This window comes from Synchiropus splendidus, chromosome 1 (genome assembly GCF_027744825.2).
Source record: "Synchiropus splendidus isolate RoL2022-P1 chromosome 1, RoL_Sspl_1.0, whole genome shotgun sequence".
In the NCBI taxonomy this organism is placed as follows: Eukaryota; Metazoa; Chordata; class Actinopteri; order Syngnathiformes; family Callionymidae; genus Synchiropus; species Synchiropus splendidus.
The window spans coordinates 32,168,792-32,189,731 of NC_071334.1; the positions used below are offsets into that span (position 1 = coordinate 32,168,792).

The 20,940-nt window shown below is 44.7% G+C and overlaps 1 protein-coding gene across 6 annotated transcripts in view; it reads right to left on the reverse strand.

Annotated features, from left to right (window-relative positions):
• Nucleotides 1-20,940, reverse strand: part of raraa (retinoic acid receptor, alpha a) — a 170,557-nt gene that overhangs the window by 31,934 nt on the left and 117,683 nt on the right. Inside the window, exon 1 of one of the 6 annotated variants that reach the window (XM_053854135.1) lies at nucleotides 7,719-8,481. The exons of the other annotated variants lie outside the window; for them this stretch is intronic. Coding sequence (XP_053710110.1) covers nucleotides 7,719-7,896 — 178 coding nt within the window. The 5' untranslated portion in view covers nucleotides 7,897-8,481. Of the gene's footprint in view, nucleotides 1-7,718; nucleotides 8,482-20,940 lie in introns of those variants that run through there. 6 annotated transcript variants of the gene reach the window in all.

Genomic DNA, 20,940 nt, shown 5'->3' on the forward strand with positions numbered 1-20,940 from the left:
CATCAGTTTGATCCAAAGATGTCAGCTCACTAGCATAAGCAGCACCTTCCAAGACCCGCAGAAGAAGAAGGAGCAGCTCTACTCCAATCTCAGACGGGTGACTGAGCTGCTCACGGCAAATAACCAGACACTCAGATGGAGACCAACACCGATAGCAACCGTGTGGAAACTGGAAATGTGGAAACCGCCAACCGCAGTATCACAAGTGACCTGACTGAAAAACTGATCAAAAGATGTGGGAGAATGAAAGGAGCAGAAAAGCCTCACTCAGACCAAGACCAAACTGACCACACCGTAATGAGTGGCAGTGTCCATCTAATTTTGTTGTGTCTTTTCCACACCACGTCAACGCAAAACTCGCTGTAGCATTTATCTAAAGCACCAAAAGTTCACAAACCCTCTTCCGAGAAATGGCAACTGGCCGGATATCAAAGAGCCAACCCTTTAGCACACAATGAATCTATTCATCAACAGGATCCAAAGGTTTCACTCTTCTCTCACCCTCACCTCACTTAACCTACGTGTGTTGGGAGTTGTTCGGCTACAGGGCATCTCTTAGTTCACACAATGCTCACGTCGCAAACAGGGTTACAGGGAACAAGTGGCCTGTAACCTGAGCAGGTCTGCCGCCTTCATTGGAACATACTTTCCAATCCATCACAACCCCACAACGCTCGGCTCCGTCCCACCTCAGCCCCACTGTTTCACCAGTCTATTTCATCCCAGTCCCAGGTGGGCCTTTGGGAGTCAAGTGTCGCAGGCCGGAGCCTCAGACAGACATGTAATGAATATGAAATGATTCAAAGGGTCTGTGGGAACCAGACGAGACTCCCACTGTCACAGAGAGCCTAAATTGAAATAGAGAGAGCAGGCAGTCACGCTGAAGAGGATACACAATATGTGCACATATCTCCAGTTACTGGGGATAAAAAGCTTCCATAAATCTTGAGCGAGGACAGTCTCATTTTCTGTCACTTCTCCCCGCAGTTTGTCCCAGGGGCTTGTTAAGAAAGTCAACACCAGACAATATGAAAGCTACCTAATGAGATCTTCAAGCAATACACGACATCTTAAGGATGATGGATAGAGCAGCTAGCGTTAAAAAGGTTAGCACAACAGTACCAAAATGAACAGAATTTTCTCGCGTTTTGTTGAATTCCATTTCACAATATGGCTGCATTGATGCCCATAAATTGGCTTTTAGTTCAAGTACTTCAACTTCAAAGCGGCCATATAGGACAACACAAGCATTTACAGAAAATCACGTGGCTCTTCTGATCTCCATTTCCATGAAACATGATTAGTTTTATTTATGTGTTAAGGCTCGGCTTGGCTCGGATTTTGAAACTAAAAAACTTCTTCAGAATTCCCCCGAGTACCGGAGTTAATAATTGGTTGAGGGAAGATTAGGTGTTTTGTCACCCCACCTCTATAGTGGAAGACAATAGATGGACTTTATTGATGGCATGGATAGCTGAAGGTTTGTTGCTAATCATTAGTGATGACAAATGCATTTGTGATGTCCGGCCAGTGCATGTCGCGGTTTGGCAGGACAGTAGCTATAGACTTATTTTAATATGACAAAACAACAACGGAAGCACAAGAGCGGAGACTGTAGCTGAACTCTAGCTAAGGCCAGGGCTCCTCTCTTTTCCCAGCGAACAGCACTGACAGAGACGGCAGCAACACCAGGCTATTTTCTGCCCAGACAGCAGGAAAACTGCCAGGCTCTTGTATTTTTAGCACACTAACCTCTACCCCATTTTCTTGGCTGCCCCACTCTCTAAGTAAGATGCATTCCAGAGTGCGGTGTGTGTGTCTGTGAGTGGACAACATGAGGTGTTGTCATCTGTGTGACGTAAGCACAGATGCCCAGGGGGATGTAAAAGATGAGTTGGTTTGTGGAAGCAGCCGCTCTGGGCTCTGGCCATAAGCAAGTGGCCCAAGAGAGTCAAGAGCTGAGTGTACAGAAGGGCACTGACCTTCCACTTCACAGGTTACATGTAGGGAGAACAAGGAGCGGGACCAAATCACAAGTAAAAAGTTGTCATGAAACAAGCTAATTTAATCAGATTGCTCATCGTCCCATGGTGAGACACAGACAGGGATGACATGGTGAAGTGGAAACACCAGCGTCACCACCAGCTCACTGCAAACAAGCCATCTGCAGAGATAAGTAAAGAAGTGATTACAACAGGCCCGGCTCAATTTCTGACAGTCGACGCTTGGCTGCACCCGAAGAGCAGAATTGATTTAAATGAAGAAGCTATGAATATTTTAGAGGGCAAGAAAAGAAAATCCCCTCTAACCTGCGCCGTTTCCATCTTCCGGCCGTCCCATCTGTGTGGGCTCCAGCGCAGACAAGTGGTAGAATGTAATTATTGATGGTGAAGATTATGGCGCTATTGTCACAATCTCTGCAATCAGCTGCCTTTTTAAAGCCAGATGAATCAATGACACTGCCTGGCTCTTTTTCTGTCTGCCGTGCTGTGTTCATCAAAGAGGGCTTTACAGGGGACACCAAGCCTTGTTTGGGGATTTAGCCTCAAAACAAACTAGTGTACAACAATTCTCTCTGCCTGATGCAGAGAGCAAACTCCCCTCAAACACGCTGGGGCCCATCTGAGGGACTGCGCGTGCAACGCAACACAATAAACACCGCCCAGATATAACATTCGACATTGTCTTCTCAATATTCGGGGCCAACTCCTCTGCCAAGGCGAACAAACAGTGTTACAAGTTGGCGCTTTACTTGTTTGTGTTGGTCATAGGCCAGCTGATCTTCCAGTGTGAGAGAGTGGCCACACCTCGCCATGACTATACAGACTCACAGTCGAAAATAGCAATTTTATTTGAATAGACTGACTGGTCTTATACGGCCCCACAGGGGAAATGATTTGAAGCAGAGGTTTGACAATGTTACTTTTAACTGACTCCCAAAATATGGCCACTCGATCCAGAAAGGTCTGTCCATTTCAAAAACATTATCAGTAAAAGCAAAAATAGGTCAACGGTTCAGTTTTAAGTGACTCATGATGGTAACGGTGTATCTTCAATCACTAGGTTGTAATAAGCTAAAGACAGGTCGCGACTCTATGCTGTTGAACAAACTGAATAGTTTTAGCTGTTAGTAGTGAATTGTGCCCAGTGTTCAGAACGCAGCACTGAACTTTCCTCAACCTTCTGCTATTATAAACATACCTGGATGACAAAACGTGTTACTGATGTTCACCTGAAGGAGAAAGCGGGTGCGGTCCCGTGGACACATCGATCTTTGTTTCTCCTTCTCAAACAAACAGCCTCTTTGTGCCTTCTTACCATTTGAGCCATTAAATCACTGTCGCCAACGGCTGAAGGAGGCCGGGGAAGACGTGTTGCAATCACCACTCTTCCAACGCAGAGGCTGTCACGGAGCGCACTTCTTTCCATCACATGTGAGCTTCAAAAGTAAACAGCAAGTACTGCACAGCTCAAGGTCACGATAGATACGAAGGTCAAATACTGCAGGTCAGGATTAACAACATCTGGGATTATGGTTACCGCCAACAAAGTCAGAAATAGTAATTTTTCAGAGGTTGTAAGCAGATTTACGAGGAACCGCTAAGTAGATTTATCAAGAAACATTACATTGAGGACATTATGTTCCACCATAGATGGGCGACCCCCTTTGGCTCAGCCTTCTTCAATGTCACAGAAGGACGTAGTGACAGCCAAATGTTTTTTGGGAACAGGCCCCAGCTTCTGTTTATGCCACTTTATTGTTTACTCCCATCACAGAGCAAACAGCTGCCAGATAAAATATGCATATATAAATAAAAGAGCAGTGGGGGGGTTATATTCCTCCGTCCTATCGCAAGGTTATCGCCAATCTGCTGGCCAACACCAAACTGTCGACATGCTGTTGCAAAAGGGAGCAGCATGCTTTCACTTGTGTTTTTATACTACTGCTTTATACATGTCAAATAAGTAAGTCCATTCATGTCACCTTCTTAAATGATTCAGCAAAGGCTCAGACCCGACTTCCAAGACCAACTTTTCCGATCAAGAAACAAACAAAAAACAATGCATTATATCAAGACAAAATTGTCACAGGGGAAAAGTACATTATAAATTTGAGGTGATAATATGGGAAGTCAAAATCACCACCTATTTAAATGACAATAAAAATAAATACAGAAGTTATTAAACCTTAAATTTAAAAAACTAAACTAAATCACTTGTGTGGCTCATAAACAAAGGCTGTTGAATAAATGATAAAATTCTAGTTGTGATGTGTTTTAGACTGTTGTGCTTGATGAAAATATAAACATAGTTTTTGCTACTATATGTTACTCACAAACAAACAAATATTTCTGCTTCATCCACTTCCAACTCGCTAACTAAAGCTGGACTGTTTATTGTGTTTGTTTTGTTTTCCATTCAGCTGCTGCTGCAACATTGACAATCATATTTTCTAAGTTTTGTCATGTTATACAGTTATACAGCTATGTATTAACAGTATTTAATGTATGTATTAGAATGAGTACAACTTATTAAATGTCATCACTGAGGCGGAAGCATAAATACCTCTTTGTAGAGGCTTTAACGTTCTTCCTAAACACATCCGCTCCAACATCCTTTTCCTAATTGCAAATATGAGCATTCCCTACCAAAAGAAACAATAAAAGACCATATGTTTTCTTGGCATCGTACGTCTCAAGCAAGGCAGCCGAAAAAAAAAAACAAAAAAACTTCCGCACTTAAACACCACATGAGTCCGATTAACTCCCTCTCCCTTCCAAGTCCTTCTGCATCCAGCAACGGAAAGACAAAGTAGTCAAATAAAGCCACTCTGCTCGCTGGAAATCCCTGGTGTCTGCTTTTCTTAAGAGGAATAAAGGTGCAGGAATCATATGAGGCAGTGAGCACCGGAGACCACCATCCTCCCAGTGTGTGACAGTCATGTGAACAAGGGTCTGCACATTCATTCATGCATGAGTCCTAATTGCAGGGTGAATTCTGCTGCATTTAATCTGCAACGCCGGCCTGTTACTCAGCAGGTAACTGATGTGACCTGAGAGCCCGCTAGTGCGTCCTAATGGCTGCACCATATTAATCAATGCTTAAACTTCACTCACTGGCCGTTACATTTCAGTCCTGAAGATCAAGCCCTGGTGTGAATTCAGCAACAGTCTTATTGCTAAATGCACATTTATTAATTGAACTGTTTGTCATTCCAGTTGACCCATAACCTTTTTCTACCATGTCCAAGTACTATTATACTTTACCCACACATTTGTCTCTGTTTTATCAACTGAATACATGATAAAAGGATTACACAAACATTTTAACAGCATTAAAGGTTTATTATCGTATGACTGTTCTACCTCTAAATGTGTTTTTATGGTCTGAACAAAATATATCATAGAGCTGCTTTAATAATATAAAACAGATTTTCCTGCCTTATAATAATGGTGAAATTACAGCATTTATTATATTCCTCTTTTTTATTGTTCTCTCTTCAGTTTCCTTGATAATTTTAAGACCGGATCAAACACTATTATTGGATTAAGCGAGGCATCATCTCAAAATAACACAAATCAGTCAGTGGAAACAGCTGCAGTCTGGATGCCGCTAAAATGAAGTGAACATTCCCCATAAAGGTTAAAACCTACCAAGAGACGTCTGTCTGTGCTGTGTATTCTTATAAAAATTGTCAAGAAATAAATCAAACCAGCTGATGTTTTGGGACTGCCTCGTGCTTCTGGGCCCGGCTGGTCGGGCCTTGCTCTGTCTGTTTTTTCTTTACCTCTATTATCCAATAAGCCTGGGAGCCATGTGATGACACTAACTGATGCTGCGCTGCCCCTCCGCTACCAGCGCTCGCCTTTTGGCCACTCATTGTTTATTATTACGCTGGCTAAAGAAGCGAGCCCGCAGCTAGACACCCCCTCCCTCTCGTCCTCTGTTGGGAAAAACAATGTGCAGTGGAGTAAGGGATCAGAGGTCTTTTCCTGGGCCAAACCCCCACAGTCTCGCTCAGACATGCTCACATGGTTTGAATCAATGCCGCCACTAGAGCTGTTTAGTGGGCCAATTCAATAAACCCGCCCGAGCTCGCTAAATATCTGATGGTGAGGACACAATAACGGCAAATCCAGATTTGATCTCATCAGACGGACAGAAGAAGGCAAGCAAACAGTTGTGGCGGCCAAATATCCGAAATTCCTGCACAAATGCCCTTTGTGGCGTGTTTCAATACTCTTGAGCCGAGGAGGAAATTGGCCCTTAAGAGCCTGTGGAGATTCCTGCCTTTTTACGCTCCTTCAGCTGTGAAAGACAACAGAGCTATCTCAGCCATAAAGAGCTGCTGCTCCTTTGAGGTGAGGAACAGCTAAAGGCCCTTCAGACACTTTGTTGTCGCAATAAAACTCTCGTATTGCGACAGGTACTGTGTCCTAAAACCGACCATGCGCTCGCTCCTCAAGCTGCCGCAGTTGCTCATCGGATTTGAGTTTTGCTGAGATTTTAAGAGCTCCGTCAGACACATGCTATTTATAGACATGGCAGAGCGCCTGTCATCCTCCCTGAATGCCTCATGGGCTCACAGAAGCACTTTTCTGTGTGCATTCATTTGAATTTAAATTCTTGTTTTATGTGCCGCATTAACTGCGATTCTTTATTTCACAGCACATTGTGTCATGCAGCTTCAGTTTTATTCAAGCGGCGCTAGTATTTAAAGCCCACATTTGGCAAGGCTATTTAGGGTCTTATCTCCTCCCAAAACAACATCTTCACATGAAAGTGATTTTTCGGCAGCTTTACAAGAAACATAATGCACTTGCTGTACTAAAAACTGTGTCTATTCATCTGTACGTACATATATAAATGATGCTCGTTCTATTTTCAACAATGATGCAAAATGAAAAAATTATGCCATCTGTTTTATATTAGTTTATATTTATGCTCCGCAATGCTGTTGGTGGAACGGTCTACTGTACTATACCATCTTCCAAAGACACTTCACAAATGAAGTAAAACAAGTACAGTAAACTGATGTCATCATTGACTCGGCGTGTCATATTTTTTTGGCACGTGACGTCAACTCTTTGCGACACTTAAGATAATTCATGTGCCGTTCAAGTACAGGAGTACAGTGAGTCAGTTTAAAGCAACAGTAGCAGCCACTCCTCAAATTATTAACTGAATTTCAGACGTTTTTGAAGACAGACGTCCTGTCCTGTTGCTCTGACCTGAGGCTTGCGAGTACAAATGCACAGATTATCAGCTGAAGGACAGCATTGGCAGCAAAGTTTGATCTGATTAACGTTGGCATGCCTTGCAAAACCTCGCTGTATTAAGTGCATATTTCAGGAAGGCAGAATGCACTGGATTACATGGTCTGGATCCTGCCGGGTCGAGGAGGTTTCACAAGTAGCAGAAGAAAAAAAAAAAGATATGTAGTCAAACCTGGATTCAGACTGAGGGAGAGGAGAGGAGAATGCCGAAAGTGGGTCAAGTATATATAATGCTGTTATGAAGCTCGGTAATGATGAGAACATGCAGGGCAGCCTGGAATATTGAGGGTTTGAATTATTGAGATTAAACAGAGTGCTGCCATGAATCAAAAATATTGGCAAAGCTATTGTTGAGGAGATTAAATTTCAAATACACAAGTGGAGATCTGGGATAAAATAAACTTCCAGCAATGGACCAAAAGGACTTGAGAGGACACCTACAGTGGTTGGATCCGTTCCAGTGCTGGTTTCGGATGGAAGAGCTGTACGGATGGGGGGCTCCGGGCACCAGTCCTTTCTCTGGGATCAAGCATCCTCGGCTCTGATTGTAGTAATCCATCATTAAAAAGGGGTTCGGGCTGGGATTCAGTCCCACAACGTCCACACTCTCATACATCATACGAAGCAGGGGACTGTTATTGAGCCGCAAAAGCCTTAAAACTGTTGGACGCAGGAAGGCAGCAGTTTGGTGAACGAGGTAGAAACGAGCGAGATGAAATCAAAGAAAGGGGGGTAAATCCACAGGCGTGAGAGGAAGCTGGACATTTGGCATCGTCTTTCTGTGCACAGACGACAAAAAAAAGTCAGTGGGCGAGATATCCGAGTGGATTTAGGACAGTCGGCGCGGACTCCGGCGCAAGAAACATGATTCAAAAATTATTAATAACTTGAGGAGGGAAGCGCAGAGGAGAATCCTGGGTGGAAATCCAAAAACGGGGATCAGCGAAGGCGACAGGGGGAAGAACTGGATCACAGTCTGTGTGATAAGGAAGCAGATACCGATGAGGAATCCCGTCCGGAGGCTGCTGCTTGTCGCTTGTCCCGTCCGAGCCCCCGTGGGTGGACGCCTGCCAGAACCGGGGTTTCAATCGCCGATCAATGCCCCCTCGATCTGGTCCCTGAAGTCCGGGTCCACAGGAAAACCATCCAGCGCCGCCTTGTTTGTGCTCGCAGAGGCGCCTAAATCCTTCCCGCACCGGGCCGTGCCGCTATCATGTTCTGCAGAAATGTGACAAGGCAGAGCAGCTGAGGCGCAGGCTCCGCCCCCTCCACGGTCTGCGCTCCACTCATGCGCCGCCTCCGCTTAACCCCTTCAGCTTCCCACCCGCATCCACACTCTGCATGGCACTGTGAGGTGCTTTCACATGGGGGTGCCCTTCTTTAAGGTCCAAAAATAGCTTTTGAGGACAGAGGAAAGTTAGAGGATGAGGGATCCGAATCTTCTCAGCAGCACGGCCTTTCATTCTTCACTTGATTCCCCGACAGATCCCATTTACTCCATTCGGGCTCCTCCTTCCAACTCCTTTGACCCCTTTCCCCCTCTCATCAGTCCCTTCCCTCTGATTTTTTCTCCCCCAGTCGCAGTCTCCCTAATTTGCCTAATGCTATGCAGCTGAACTCTTCCTGAACCCAGAGAAGTAGGCAGCCTCACCTCCTGGTGACCCACTAGCTGACTCGGATTCGGCTTTCTGGTTCGCTCTCATCCCACATTATTCAAGGTTTCCCCACCTTGAAACGCTCCTTACAACTCCATTACACTTTTCCTGGAGCGCTCACCAAGGCGGCGCCTCACTTCACCTGACAAAAGCCAGCAAACCAAAGTGTCGGTCACTTCTGCCGCTCCCCTGTCCACTTGTTGGTGGACTCTTAAAACACTGGCGCTCCACCTGTGCATCGCGACACGCTTGCAAGTCTTATATAAGCTTGTGCGCAGCTTGACTCGCTGCCAAAACGTCCACAGCACAAATACAAAAGAATATTTCCCTCTCATCATCAGCTGACGTGGAAATCAGTTCCGCAAGAGCGTCATGGCGACTGAGGTCACTGAAGCTTTCACTCGTCTCATGTTGTGTTGTCAGGGAAAACCCTCCGACACATTCCCAAGACAAACAATCAGGTTTTGAGAGACTCATTTTCAGAAGTTGTCTATAGCTTCCCAGTGATATCACTGACCAAACCTGGGACATGCTCATGAACATGACTACTCCACCACATTAACATCTGCAAAAGTTTCACTATCTGAAATGTTTTGCGATGAAGCACATTTTGTGAGACTGTGGATGACAAAGGCCACAGGAAAATGTCCAGCAAGCTCAAAAAAGTAATTTGCTGCAAATTTAACTCTGCCTTTTCACTGTTTTAATGTAAAATGAATAAATACATAATGTACTTAGCAACACCTTTTGGTTACCACACCCAGTTTGCAGTCTGCCAATAATAGTACTGAAAGTGACATGATCAGAAACCTTCTGAAGTCATGAAATAACGGACAAAAAAAAGTCAAAAATGTCAAGGTCAAAAATGAGATTCACTCACACTTACTGTAGCTAACTCTCTGCACTTAAGTTTTTTTAGCAGGACTCAGCTCAGATTTAGATGGAAGAGTTGTATGTTTGATGTGAGACGTAAATAAACTCGTGTGCATATTTTTGGAAACATGACTGGACTCCGTGCACACATCCTGCATGTATCCAGCCGAGGGTAGCTGAAATTAGTAGCAGGTTTTATGTGGTTTACCTGGTTTCAAAACTCTCTCCAGGCAGAGAACCAGAGGAGCCAAGATTAACTGGTCGTGCTGGTTTATTTGAGCCAGGGGTGTCAAACTCAATTACACAAGGAGACCAAATTTTAAACACATTTGTGCGCCGAAAAAACCTTTGAACCTTTGAAATACGTAATGGTCTCATATTTGACACTTCATTCATTAACAAGACACATGTCAAGGACCCCAGAAAATGACTTGGCGGATCAGATTGGGCTCTCAGGCCTTATGTTTGGCATGTCACTTGAGCTACTGTACCACAGCAACTACTTTGATTTTGCATTGACTGGTGGTTTGGCCTTGGAGCTCTTATACTTAAACACCAGTCAACATGAACTGATACATTTTCTAGTATAGTATTTTTGAGAATTAATGTTTAGACAAAATAATGTCACATTCAAATTAACCAAAGCAGTTTTGTGTGTCTGGATTTTACAACTAGATTAAAGGACATTTGTTGCCTGAAGTCTCCCACCATGACATATCATCATGACTAAGCGAAGTATAACTAATGTTTGTCTAACATTTGTGCTTGTTCACAAGAGCAGCTGCCAGAAAAACAGTAACATAAAGGATGAGCCTTGAAGGACTTCAAGAGGAACACATTCATCACAGATCAGCTCTATGACTAACAAAGGACTGCAAAATGATAGATCAAAATGTTGATGGTGAAATGCAAAATTTTATGTCTCAATGAAATATCTTAACTGCAGGGTAAGAACAAGGAGTAGCGCTGTTGTTAAGCGCATGAGAAACTCAGATATGGCGACACAAACACATGCACTTACTAGAGATAGTACTACTAGAGATTTTTTTTTCGTCCAGTGGAAGCCTGCCCCTGAAAGACCCCCCCCCCCCAGTATCTCCTCTACCACATGAGCAGACCCTCCTCCCCACTTTCACTTCACCTGAACCACAGCTGACCAGCACAGAGTAGAGTGGGATTATCTGCGTGGGTCCTCGGCGGGGGTGCGAACCCGCTCCGCCCCCGCTGACTGTGACACTTATTTAATGCAGGCCCGAGCGTGTTTACTCTTCTTGATAAGAGCCCAGGGTGCAGGCCTGCAACACAGTGACCCCACTGATAGCACAGCCATGCATTCCTTGACAGCATTTGTCCTGTAAGCAATGGCTGTCAGAAAATGTTAATTTTCCAGCTCTTTTTTTCTGTGAGAGGGAGAGTATTCATTCTCGGGTTATACCCCATGAGAGAATGGCGAAGAGATAACGGATTGTTGATCACTGCTTAATGCAGAGGGGGAGGGGCCAGGCTTGATGTGAAACAGTTTTCCCACAGCCTTTCACATCAGTTCTTAAATGGAAGCACTAATGCCAACCTGAAGCCACACACACAGCTGAGGTGGAATTTCAATGCTTGTTGTATTCGTCTCGTGTTGAGCTACTGTTAAAACCAACGCCAATGAGGATGATAGACAGACCCAAGGAGCGATGGGCCCCTGCATCACTAGGATTTGAATACAACTCATCATCCTTTATGTTGCAGAAAGTTTCACTTGAAAGTTTGATCTGAGAATTGTTGCACTGCAGCCTTTGACGGAAGCTTTTCAGGATTGTAAGATGCCTTAGTGGGGTTTCCATTTCAGCATAACAAAATGCATGAGCACGTTGACTATGGCTGGATACGTTTGAACCAGCTGAATGTTGCACTAAATGATCTGGGTAGAAATTGTGGTGGAGTTCAGAGTTAATTGATTTCTGTTTCCATGTGTAGTTTGTACTGTCAATCTCAAGTATTTACAACTGGATAACTAGCCAAGCAACCTATAAACGGGTTGCTTTCAGAATGCCCGGTGACGTCAGAGTCATAGAAAGGATAAAAAGCAGTTTGGTCTCTCATAACAAACATAGCTGCCTCACAACAAAACACGATGTAATGAAATAAATTGCATTATTCATTAGTTTCCAAACGTCATTGAGGATCATCATCTTCAGTCCTCCCTCTCTCTACTTTACCCCAGGTTTCCTTGGTCCCTGACTGATTTGAAGATATAGCTACATGACTCATCATGAAGAGAAATTCAATACTGACAAGAACAATTCATCATTTCTTATTCAGCTATGTGATATTTTACTGCTTTTGGCATTCGAGTTGGGCTTTTTGCATCTTCACTTGCGATAAAAACCGAGATTACGTGTCTGTTGTGTTACGTTTTGACAAGTGATGGCAATAATCTTTTCCAACTGCTGATCACATCATTTCAAACTTTACGGCCGCCAACTCTCATGCAATCAGCAAGACACTCGCGCGAACGTGTCCCGTTCCTCGCGCCAAGTTCTCGAAACAGGGAGCAGGTCCAATGAAGTTCCAGTGAAATCTCCATTGCTCCCACTCGGCAGGCGGCCCCAAGCAACAAAGTAAGCAGCCCATGGGTTTAGTTTCAAACTGACAGCGGACTGGTCAAACCTCAGCTGCTCCTACACAGCCCAGCATCGCCCTGCACACAGAGTCTCACGCCAAACTGTTGGCAGGGGCTGGCAGCTCTGCGTTAAGGCACATCCAACTTAAAGTAACTCTCAGAGCACGCATTTACAAATGCCATAAGTGAATAGAGTATTGCAGAGGCCCTGCACCATGTCTTTATCTTGCACCACGTAATTGGGAGTCAAGTCTCGGTAACAGTTTTAACATCAACACAAACTGACACAGCGACCTGATTATAGTGCCAATCAGATATAAACATTTCCCACAGACAGAAGTTCTATAAATAAGCTGGAGCAAAACTGAAACTGAGAGTCCATAGAAAAGAGGGACTTGAAAAGAGAATTCTAAAAGTTTATGGTTCAGGGTGAAGAGGAGATTGCTGGCTGGACCTTGAGGGTGTCAAAGTATTTTTACTGCCGCTATCCTTTCTTCAGTCCAATCGCGGGTGTTAGGAAGCAGTAAAGAGGGTTCCCCTCCGAGCCATTCCTCCCTCAAGGAGATGAGCGCTCAGTTTAAAACAAACAATAGGTCGTTATGTCATTTGGATTATTGTGTGTGATAAAAGATGCAGGGCAGTGTTGCTGAGGTCGTAAGGATCTTGAACGAGCGTAAACAAGCCATGTGAGCAGGTCCCGCTGATGACGGAGGGCTTGTCGCGCTAGTTCTGGAAAAAGCCGCTCCTGCATGTGAATGAACACTTCCTGCACAGCGTGGCTTTTATTGAAGTGGACGCTCAAGTCTAAACACATTGAAATCAAAGTGTTTGAAAGTCAAGCTAAAGTCAACACACTCTCATAGAGCAGGAGACACAGAGCAGGCCGAGGGACTCCGTGCAATATACATACCAGACGTGCAACTTTTGACAACACTTGGCTCGGCTGATTGACATCGCCCGACAAGATAAGGGTAGACATGTTTGAGTTAAAATGGCCGGGAACTAATTTTAGAGTTCCTGTCTGCCTTACTACACAAACACACACACACAGATTGCACACCTCCCCCCGGGTTCCCCGACACATGTGCCAGCAGATGGCTAATGCCTAGACGATGGAGCAGTCAGGCCAAGCTGCCGCAAAGCTGCGTATCTTTCTTAAATCTGACCGCCAAACAAACAAGGCACCATTACAGTGGATATGAGCTAAGAACTGATGGAGGAGAAGAAGCTTTCCAAAGTGGTACTGTGACCTAATTTACCACGGTAAGATCATTCGTCCTTTGAGCCGTTCATGTCAGAGGCATTATACTGCGAGGGTGACGACCGGCATCATAATCCTGCCTCACACCTACTACTGGCAGTGTCCCAACCTGCCTGTGGCGCATGCCAGCCAGATATCTATGATCATGGATCTGGCAGTGGGGGAAACATATGTCAAGAAAGGGTTGTGAGCTTCGCAACATCCTGACCCCTGTTTTAAAATCAAGATGCGGACCACAGTGTTGAAGTGGAAGCCCTGCAGTAACAGTACGAACTACCGGATTTTGGTGACTTGACGCGATGATTAATGTCCATTACGTGTACAGTTCTTTAAGCAATCATACCAGAATAATCTCGGATGTATTTCACACAACAACCCAAGAAATGAAGGATTCCGAATGCATAACACATTGGCTAAACAACAGTGGAATGAATACATGCTTCTTTTGGGTTTGTATTTTCAACCCTCTCAGAGTTTTTTCTAACCTTGCTAATGCAATACACTGATAAATTACATTAACGTTGGCGCGTGGAGTCTACAAATGAATCACACTAGCCTCCTATTCTTTTGATTTGGGGTTTAATCTCAGACTCTACGATAATATTATCAGATTATTCGACAATATAATGCTTCACTCATCTTTTGTTTTCAGGTTTCTAAATGCAGGTACGTGAGAGCAAAGATAGACTTGTAAGTCCACCTGACGCTTTGTAGTCCTTTCTCCACTCCCTCTACTGTCTTTACAGTGTTTATTTGCACAGCTGCGGCCAGTACAGGCCACACAAGCCAAACCAGACATCTGGACTGCTTGCCAGCGAGCCGACATGTAGCGAGGATCTGACCCTTCCTCGGGAGCACAAGCTACAAGTATCAACCAACTGCGCGCCATTTCCTCTCGTTTCTGTCGTGTGCAGATGGGGAGCTCTGCCTGTCCGCACCAAACATGACGCCTCTTGGCGGCTGCAGGGATCTTTTGAAAGCTACCGCCCGTCATTATCTCCTTAATGCCCCCCTTCCTCAAAAGCAGACTCCAGTATTTATGGCACAGGCCTATATCTGCCTATAAAGCCTTTTATTGTTCAGCCCCACTCTGTGATGACCGTAACCTGGTTTCCCTATTTTTTATGGGGACCTTCAGTATATCACGAGAGGGGGAGGACAAAGCTGCCCACCATCGGTGTTTACTAAAGTATGCCCGACTCATAAATCCATCTTGGCCAGCGGCATTCTGGAAATACCTCTGAGAGGGAGGGGATCAGGGCGAGGAGGGGGGAGGAGTCAGAGCTTATTGCAGTGCTCGTGATCATCCGCGCTCTGTGGCCTTGAGTTAGAGGACCATATCCACAATGATCATTAGCTCTATGTTCCTTTGCAGTGAGTCCATCACTCAGCAAATCAAGAGAAAATTGCTATAGATGTTACCCTGGAGGGGGAAGATCTTCACATCAGTCATGCAGGACTGGGAACGTGGCCATTAACTGTCAGGCGGAGGGAGATGTTTCGGAAATACGAATGGCCACTTAGGCAGTTCTTTGTAGAAGGACAAGTGGGACAGAGAATAAACCAGAGAGAAAACAGCAGCTCACAAAGGCAGGAACGCCCCATCAGGGATGCTTAAGTCGGGATTAGATCACAGTTCCAAAAGGCATCATGTTTTTCAATCAGGTGAAGCTCAGCTTTGTCGTGGAGCACGGGTGACAAGAAGAAATACTATATGTGAAATCCGTCAACATGAGCTCAACAATATAAACCTTCATAAATACATCAATTTAGGCACGTCTTCATCATTCCAAATTATTGAGTGAATTCTTATGAATTTTAGTTTTCTATCCTGATTTGTAAGTTGACGGCAGGACACTGGGAGGATGGCTTGATGGACGCACACTAATATTAGTATGAAAACTGGAAAGAGTGTTTCCTGTTATGACAACAACATAAGCAAAAGCTCTTTCAATAATGAGCCATCAACTCTCACTTGGGCACTCTGATCAGCTTGAAGTGCGCTGAGTGGACTTCTTTCCTGTTTTCTATGCCAAAGTGTGATGCAGGGGTTGTCCAGGAGGGGATGTGAGAGGAGATGGTGGGCAGAGGTTGGGGGGGTTCTGGGTTCGTTTTAAGTGGATTGCCCTTGGTCTTGATGTGCCCAGCCCAAAGCATTATAACACCTCGCTGACTGACCTCCACTTGAGCGGTGCCCCCTAGACTGGCGCCAGACAGGGCAGGCTGACTACTGTGGTGCTCAGTACAGGGAGCAAATGCCTGTCCAGAAGCATTCTCCGGTGGAACGCTGCACGCTCAGCGTGAAAAGGACTGTGAGCGTCTCATGTAAGCAAAGGTGTTTCCAGCAAACATTCGATATGATCAAGTGGCACAGCACATGAGTTTTCCAGAGCAATCCTAACACGCACAAATAACTCAAGGGTTCTGCACGTAAACATTTTCTACTCCCAGTTTTCCAGTCCTGCTCATGCTAACTAGCAAGATGATTCGACTGACAATTATCAGGGAGAATGGTTGGCTGCTTTGAAAACAAATGTACGATAGAAGTGGGAAGTCATGTCTCGTGATATATTTGAAATAAAATGTTTTTCATGAGTTTTTACTGACATTCTGTTGCCCTTTAATTGCAAAACAAAATATGCAGTGCTATTTTTTCAATATTATATTATTAATAACTGAGTGCACAATGAGTACAGAGTTAGGTTGTAATCATATATAAAACATTTATTTGACAACAGACTTGTAGACAGAATGGTGAAGATGACCACATGACTAAAACTCAAGCTCCATCCAGGTTAGCATTTATAAGTGAGAATGTTCCAAGTATTAAAAAAGTTGCACAGCCTTATGTACAGCCAGTGATCGCAGGTCAAAACAAAGACCCTCAGGAGAGAAACAGACTGACCCTCTCGGAACATGACAAATGCCCCTGCCATCGTCACCCCCGCAACCCTGCTGCCTTGTAGAGGAGGCGGGGGGAGGATGGCAATGAGGGGGGGTGCTTCACTCTGTCTCATTCCAACCTGTGAGGGGGGAGCAGAAGGAGGGCTAATGGAATGGAAGACTCCACCACATTGAAAGAGAAGGTAGTGGAGTGATGACAGTGAGGGAAGAGGAGCCATCAGCATTTCAAAAGAATGGAGAGGGGTGAATGTCGAAGCTATTCTCCTCTTGCTGTCGTCCTTCTCCCTCTCGTTGTGCCGCTGTGTATGTGTGTGTCATGGAGAGGATTCGATCAGAGGCGACTTGAGGCAATTCCTAACGGTGGTAGAAAGTAAAGAAAAAGGCTAGTTTTTAACCATGAGAAGTGAATCTCTGTCCAATCAGAAGCAATCCGTCTCTTCATGTCGGGCTGGAATGCGCAACATCAGTGAAGCGAGTAACGAACTTACTATGATGGTTCTTTTGGGATTTTAATGGGTTAAAAACACACCAAAAACCATCATAATCACGACCACTTGCTTTATAATGGTCAATACAATGTTAATATAAATACCGAGTCTCAAAAGGTGACATGAAAGGCACAAAATGTGTTCAGAAAATGTTGGATGCTAGCAATAAAACTGCCATGTCATACGTTTATCGAGCCATCCAACGCTGGCAGGAGCAGTCGATTCGGATTCCAAGTATCGCACCATCTTGGGTCAAATTTAGACGTATATCAATGAAACAAAAGGCAGTTGTCTTCTCACTTTAAAAAGTCACCACAGGCATGACCAAATGTGGGAGCCATAATTCAGCAAGGTGACCTTAAATGACGAATGGTAACTCTTGACTTAGTCGCGTGCTCCATTTGCTAACTTCATGGACGTTTATAGAGAAAGACTCAACAGTACGAAGCACTCACGATGACTTGAGTACTACACTTGAACAAGTATGCCGTTTACCCCAAGTAACAATCCACTGGATTTTTAGCAGATTACCAATCCCAAAATTCCAAGTGAAAACCAACTTCTGAGGGGTTTTAATAAAAGAGGAGGGTTGTGTCACTTCATTGTGTGGCTTGCATGTTGCGGTTTATAGGAAGGTCATTACGTCAACGGTCCTGCTGTGAAGAAACAAAGCGAACGTCAATGATAAAATCAGGAAATGCTCGCTTCGCTTCACCTTATTTTCAGAGTTGGCTGAAGTTTCGGTCTGATATGAAGTGGGCTCAGGCGTCACCATGGTGACGCAAACCATCTGTGCGGCGCGCCCACGGAGCGGGGAGTGTCTCAATAGTAAGTAAACACAAAAAGTGAATGGCTCAGAGGGGCAGATCATTAGCCGGGCCACATCTTACTGTTCTGTGTATGTTCCTGGGACAGGAGGGGGGCGGGGTGATACATGAAAATAGAAGCCTGATAATATTTAACCAGCGAGGATCTATCATCAATCTGGACCCTCCACCCCTCCACACATCATCAGTCCTCACCCCCAGCTCTGCTCCATTGTCATTCACACCGGCCTCCTTTCACTCCTTATTCAATATTTTTGAGCCATTGTTCCACCTTACATGCCCCCTCGGCACTACATTACTTTTCCCACTCGGTGCTGAAAGGAGAAGGGCAAGAGGCAGAAAAAACATCATATGTTATGGTGTCAGAGGCAACAAAAACATCAGCCGGCCGCAGCAGAAGTCTGGCAGCATTCTCAAGAACAAACCCGAGACTCTGCTTTCACCCCAGTGTCGGCGAAAACTTTGTAACCCACTTTCAAACTAATGTGCAAACAAGCTATTGCTTGTTTCTGAACTTCACTTTTCACCTGGTAGAGCCGTATGTTGTGCGAGTGTTTCCCAAGAACAATATTTACTGACTCCTGTGACCTAAGAAGGCAAAGTCTGTCTACGGTGAATGATTGGATGAGGGGACAGTACCATTCCTACCCAGGGTGGGAGCTGTTTACACCTGCAGCAGCTCTCACTTCAGCATCCCTGGTGCTGTGAAAGTCTCATAGCTCCACACTGTTGAGTCCACACACAAACACAACAGTGACCCCGGTGGGCTCCTCACGGCTGTTTGAGTGGAATAGACTAGTCATTTATCCGACTCATCCTGGCAGCACCTCGCAGCACGTTTTAAAAACACTCTTTATTCTTGGCAAAAGCGAGAGCTGCACCTTTGTGACAGCATGATGGAGAGCCCCATTCACTGGCCTTTTCTTATCCCTCTTCCTCTGCCCACTGTCTCAGGAGAAACCACCATCTTTCCACTCGTCTGCCAACAGTCTCACAACAAAAGCCGCAGGATAGAGTGCAGGCCTGTGTGCGTTAGTCTCCGGGTGTTTTGGCATCAATCCTCAAGTATCAGCGTTTGCATGTATAATCAGGAAGGTGCTGAAGTGAACTGTGTGAACGGTAGGCGTTTATAGATGGGCTGAGAACAGCAGAGCCACAGGCGACACAGCCTCTGAGTAGATCACGAGTCGGAATATCATCGCCTATATATTCTGGGATGAAGCTCCCACCTGCACCGGTGAAAATCCTGCACACTTTTAAACATCAAATGCGTCAAGTTTTATGATAAAAATCACTCAACTAAAAGCAAGGTTAATGGGAACAGGAGAAGGCACAGCAACCAGGAACCGACCTGGTGCACTGAGAACAGGTCAGGGAAACGACGAATCAAAATGGCTATTATTATGATCTTGTAAATAGTCATTTTTTTGTGTGTTCTTTATTATGCGCTGCTTTGTTCAGCACGGTTGCCTTGCCTCGGTAAAACACATTCAATTCCTTTCAGTATAAATTCTAAAAAAACATTATTATTTTAGGAACATGTCAACTTTTCCTTTTTTTTTTTACAATAAAAAATAAATATAATAATGTTACTATAATCCCAATAATCATAATAACAATTAAAAATGTAGCATTTTATGAAAATTAAAGATGCTTTGGTGATAGTTTTACATATATATCTTGTCAAGAGACAGTAAAATATGCTGTTAAAATGGCACCGTAAAATATAAATTAACGGACAAAGAATTTTAGAATGCATCTTAGCTTTACTTTTGTTAAGTTGGCAGAAAAATAACCTGAATTCTATATTTATTCTTTTGTTCATCACTGACTGTGCCAAAGCAAACAGCACTTGTGTCTCGTCAACGTAATCCCTTAATTGTTCCGTTTGCTCATCAAATACAGACAACCCCCCTCAAAGTCAGACTTTTGTAAATGAGATAGTATTTGATTTGAGTAAACCGGAGTCATATTTTACTCTGCACACAGTTCAGCGTCTGACAGTCTAGACAGCAGTTGACCGGAGGTGTGTTGCCTCTCGCTGCTCTGTGTTTATCTCCTGTGGTTCCCATGACGCCCAGCAGACAGCCTCACTGGTGGACACAGGCTCTCTGTTTGTCTCCTTTGAGGTGGATCACACGCTTCTATATAGCGGGTAGAAATGCATCTGATATTAATTTCCATCCGATTCCATCTGTACTCGTCCCGTACAGTTCAGACAAATGGAAGAGGGAAACACTTGTTTTCTTGCTCCAGACTACGCAAGCGGTCGTGTTGCTTCAGATGTTGAGGCTGTAGATGTGAGGAAATGCAGTTCAATGTAATTCACATGAAGCAAGGCAGCGTACGTGACGCATCACCATTGCAATATTCAACTGTGTTATTGCATATTTTCGGTTCCGCTGAGCGGAAAAGAGAAGAATCGGCGGAGAAGACCTCAGGAGCCGCAGGTAAGAAAATATTTGCTTGACAGCCATAAAAAGAAGTCAAACAGCTGAAGCGCTGTCATCAGACCCTGCCATCAGCGCAGAGGGCAGATATTTACTCTGACAGCCAGCATGTGGTTTTATTGGCCACACTCGTGGCAAAACCAGTTATTGATTGTACCTGCAGAGCAGATGAGCGGGTAAAGACGAGGAGGACGGTCGGCTGATAAAAGGATTCCACCAGGGACCTTCAGGGGCTACATGTGGGGGCTCCTATTCAGCCAAGCATCTGTGGCGGGAGGTGCTGTCGCCGCCCCCTCTATAGTGGCCCCAGCCATCCAGTTTCTCCGTTTTCATTGTGAAGAAATCACTTTTGAAATCGATGTTGCCACATCTCCTGATAATTGCTGATAAGACATGGAAGAACGCAAAAACAGCGATGAGTCACAATTCTGCACTTCCCCCAGCACAACTGTAACTTCCTCTGCTGCAAACTGAAAAATAATATCCATGTCTTGTCGGATCACTTCTGTCACCGCTGAAGAAGAGATTCTTTCATAACACGGCAGGAGTGGAACAACGGCAAAAGTGAAGGTGGTGCGGTGAAATGTGGTGACA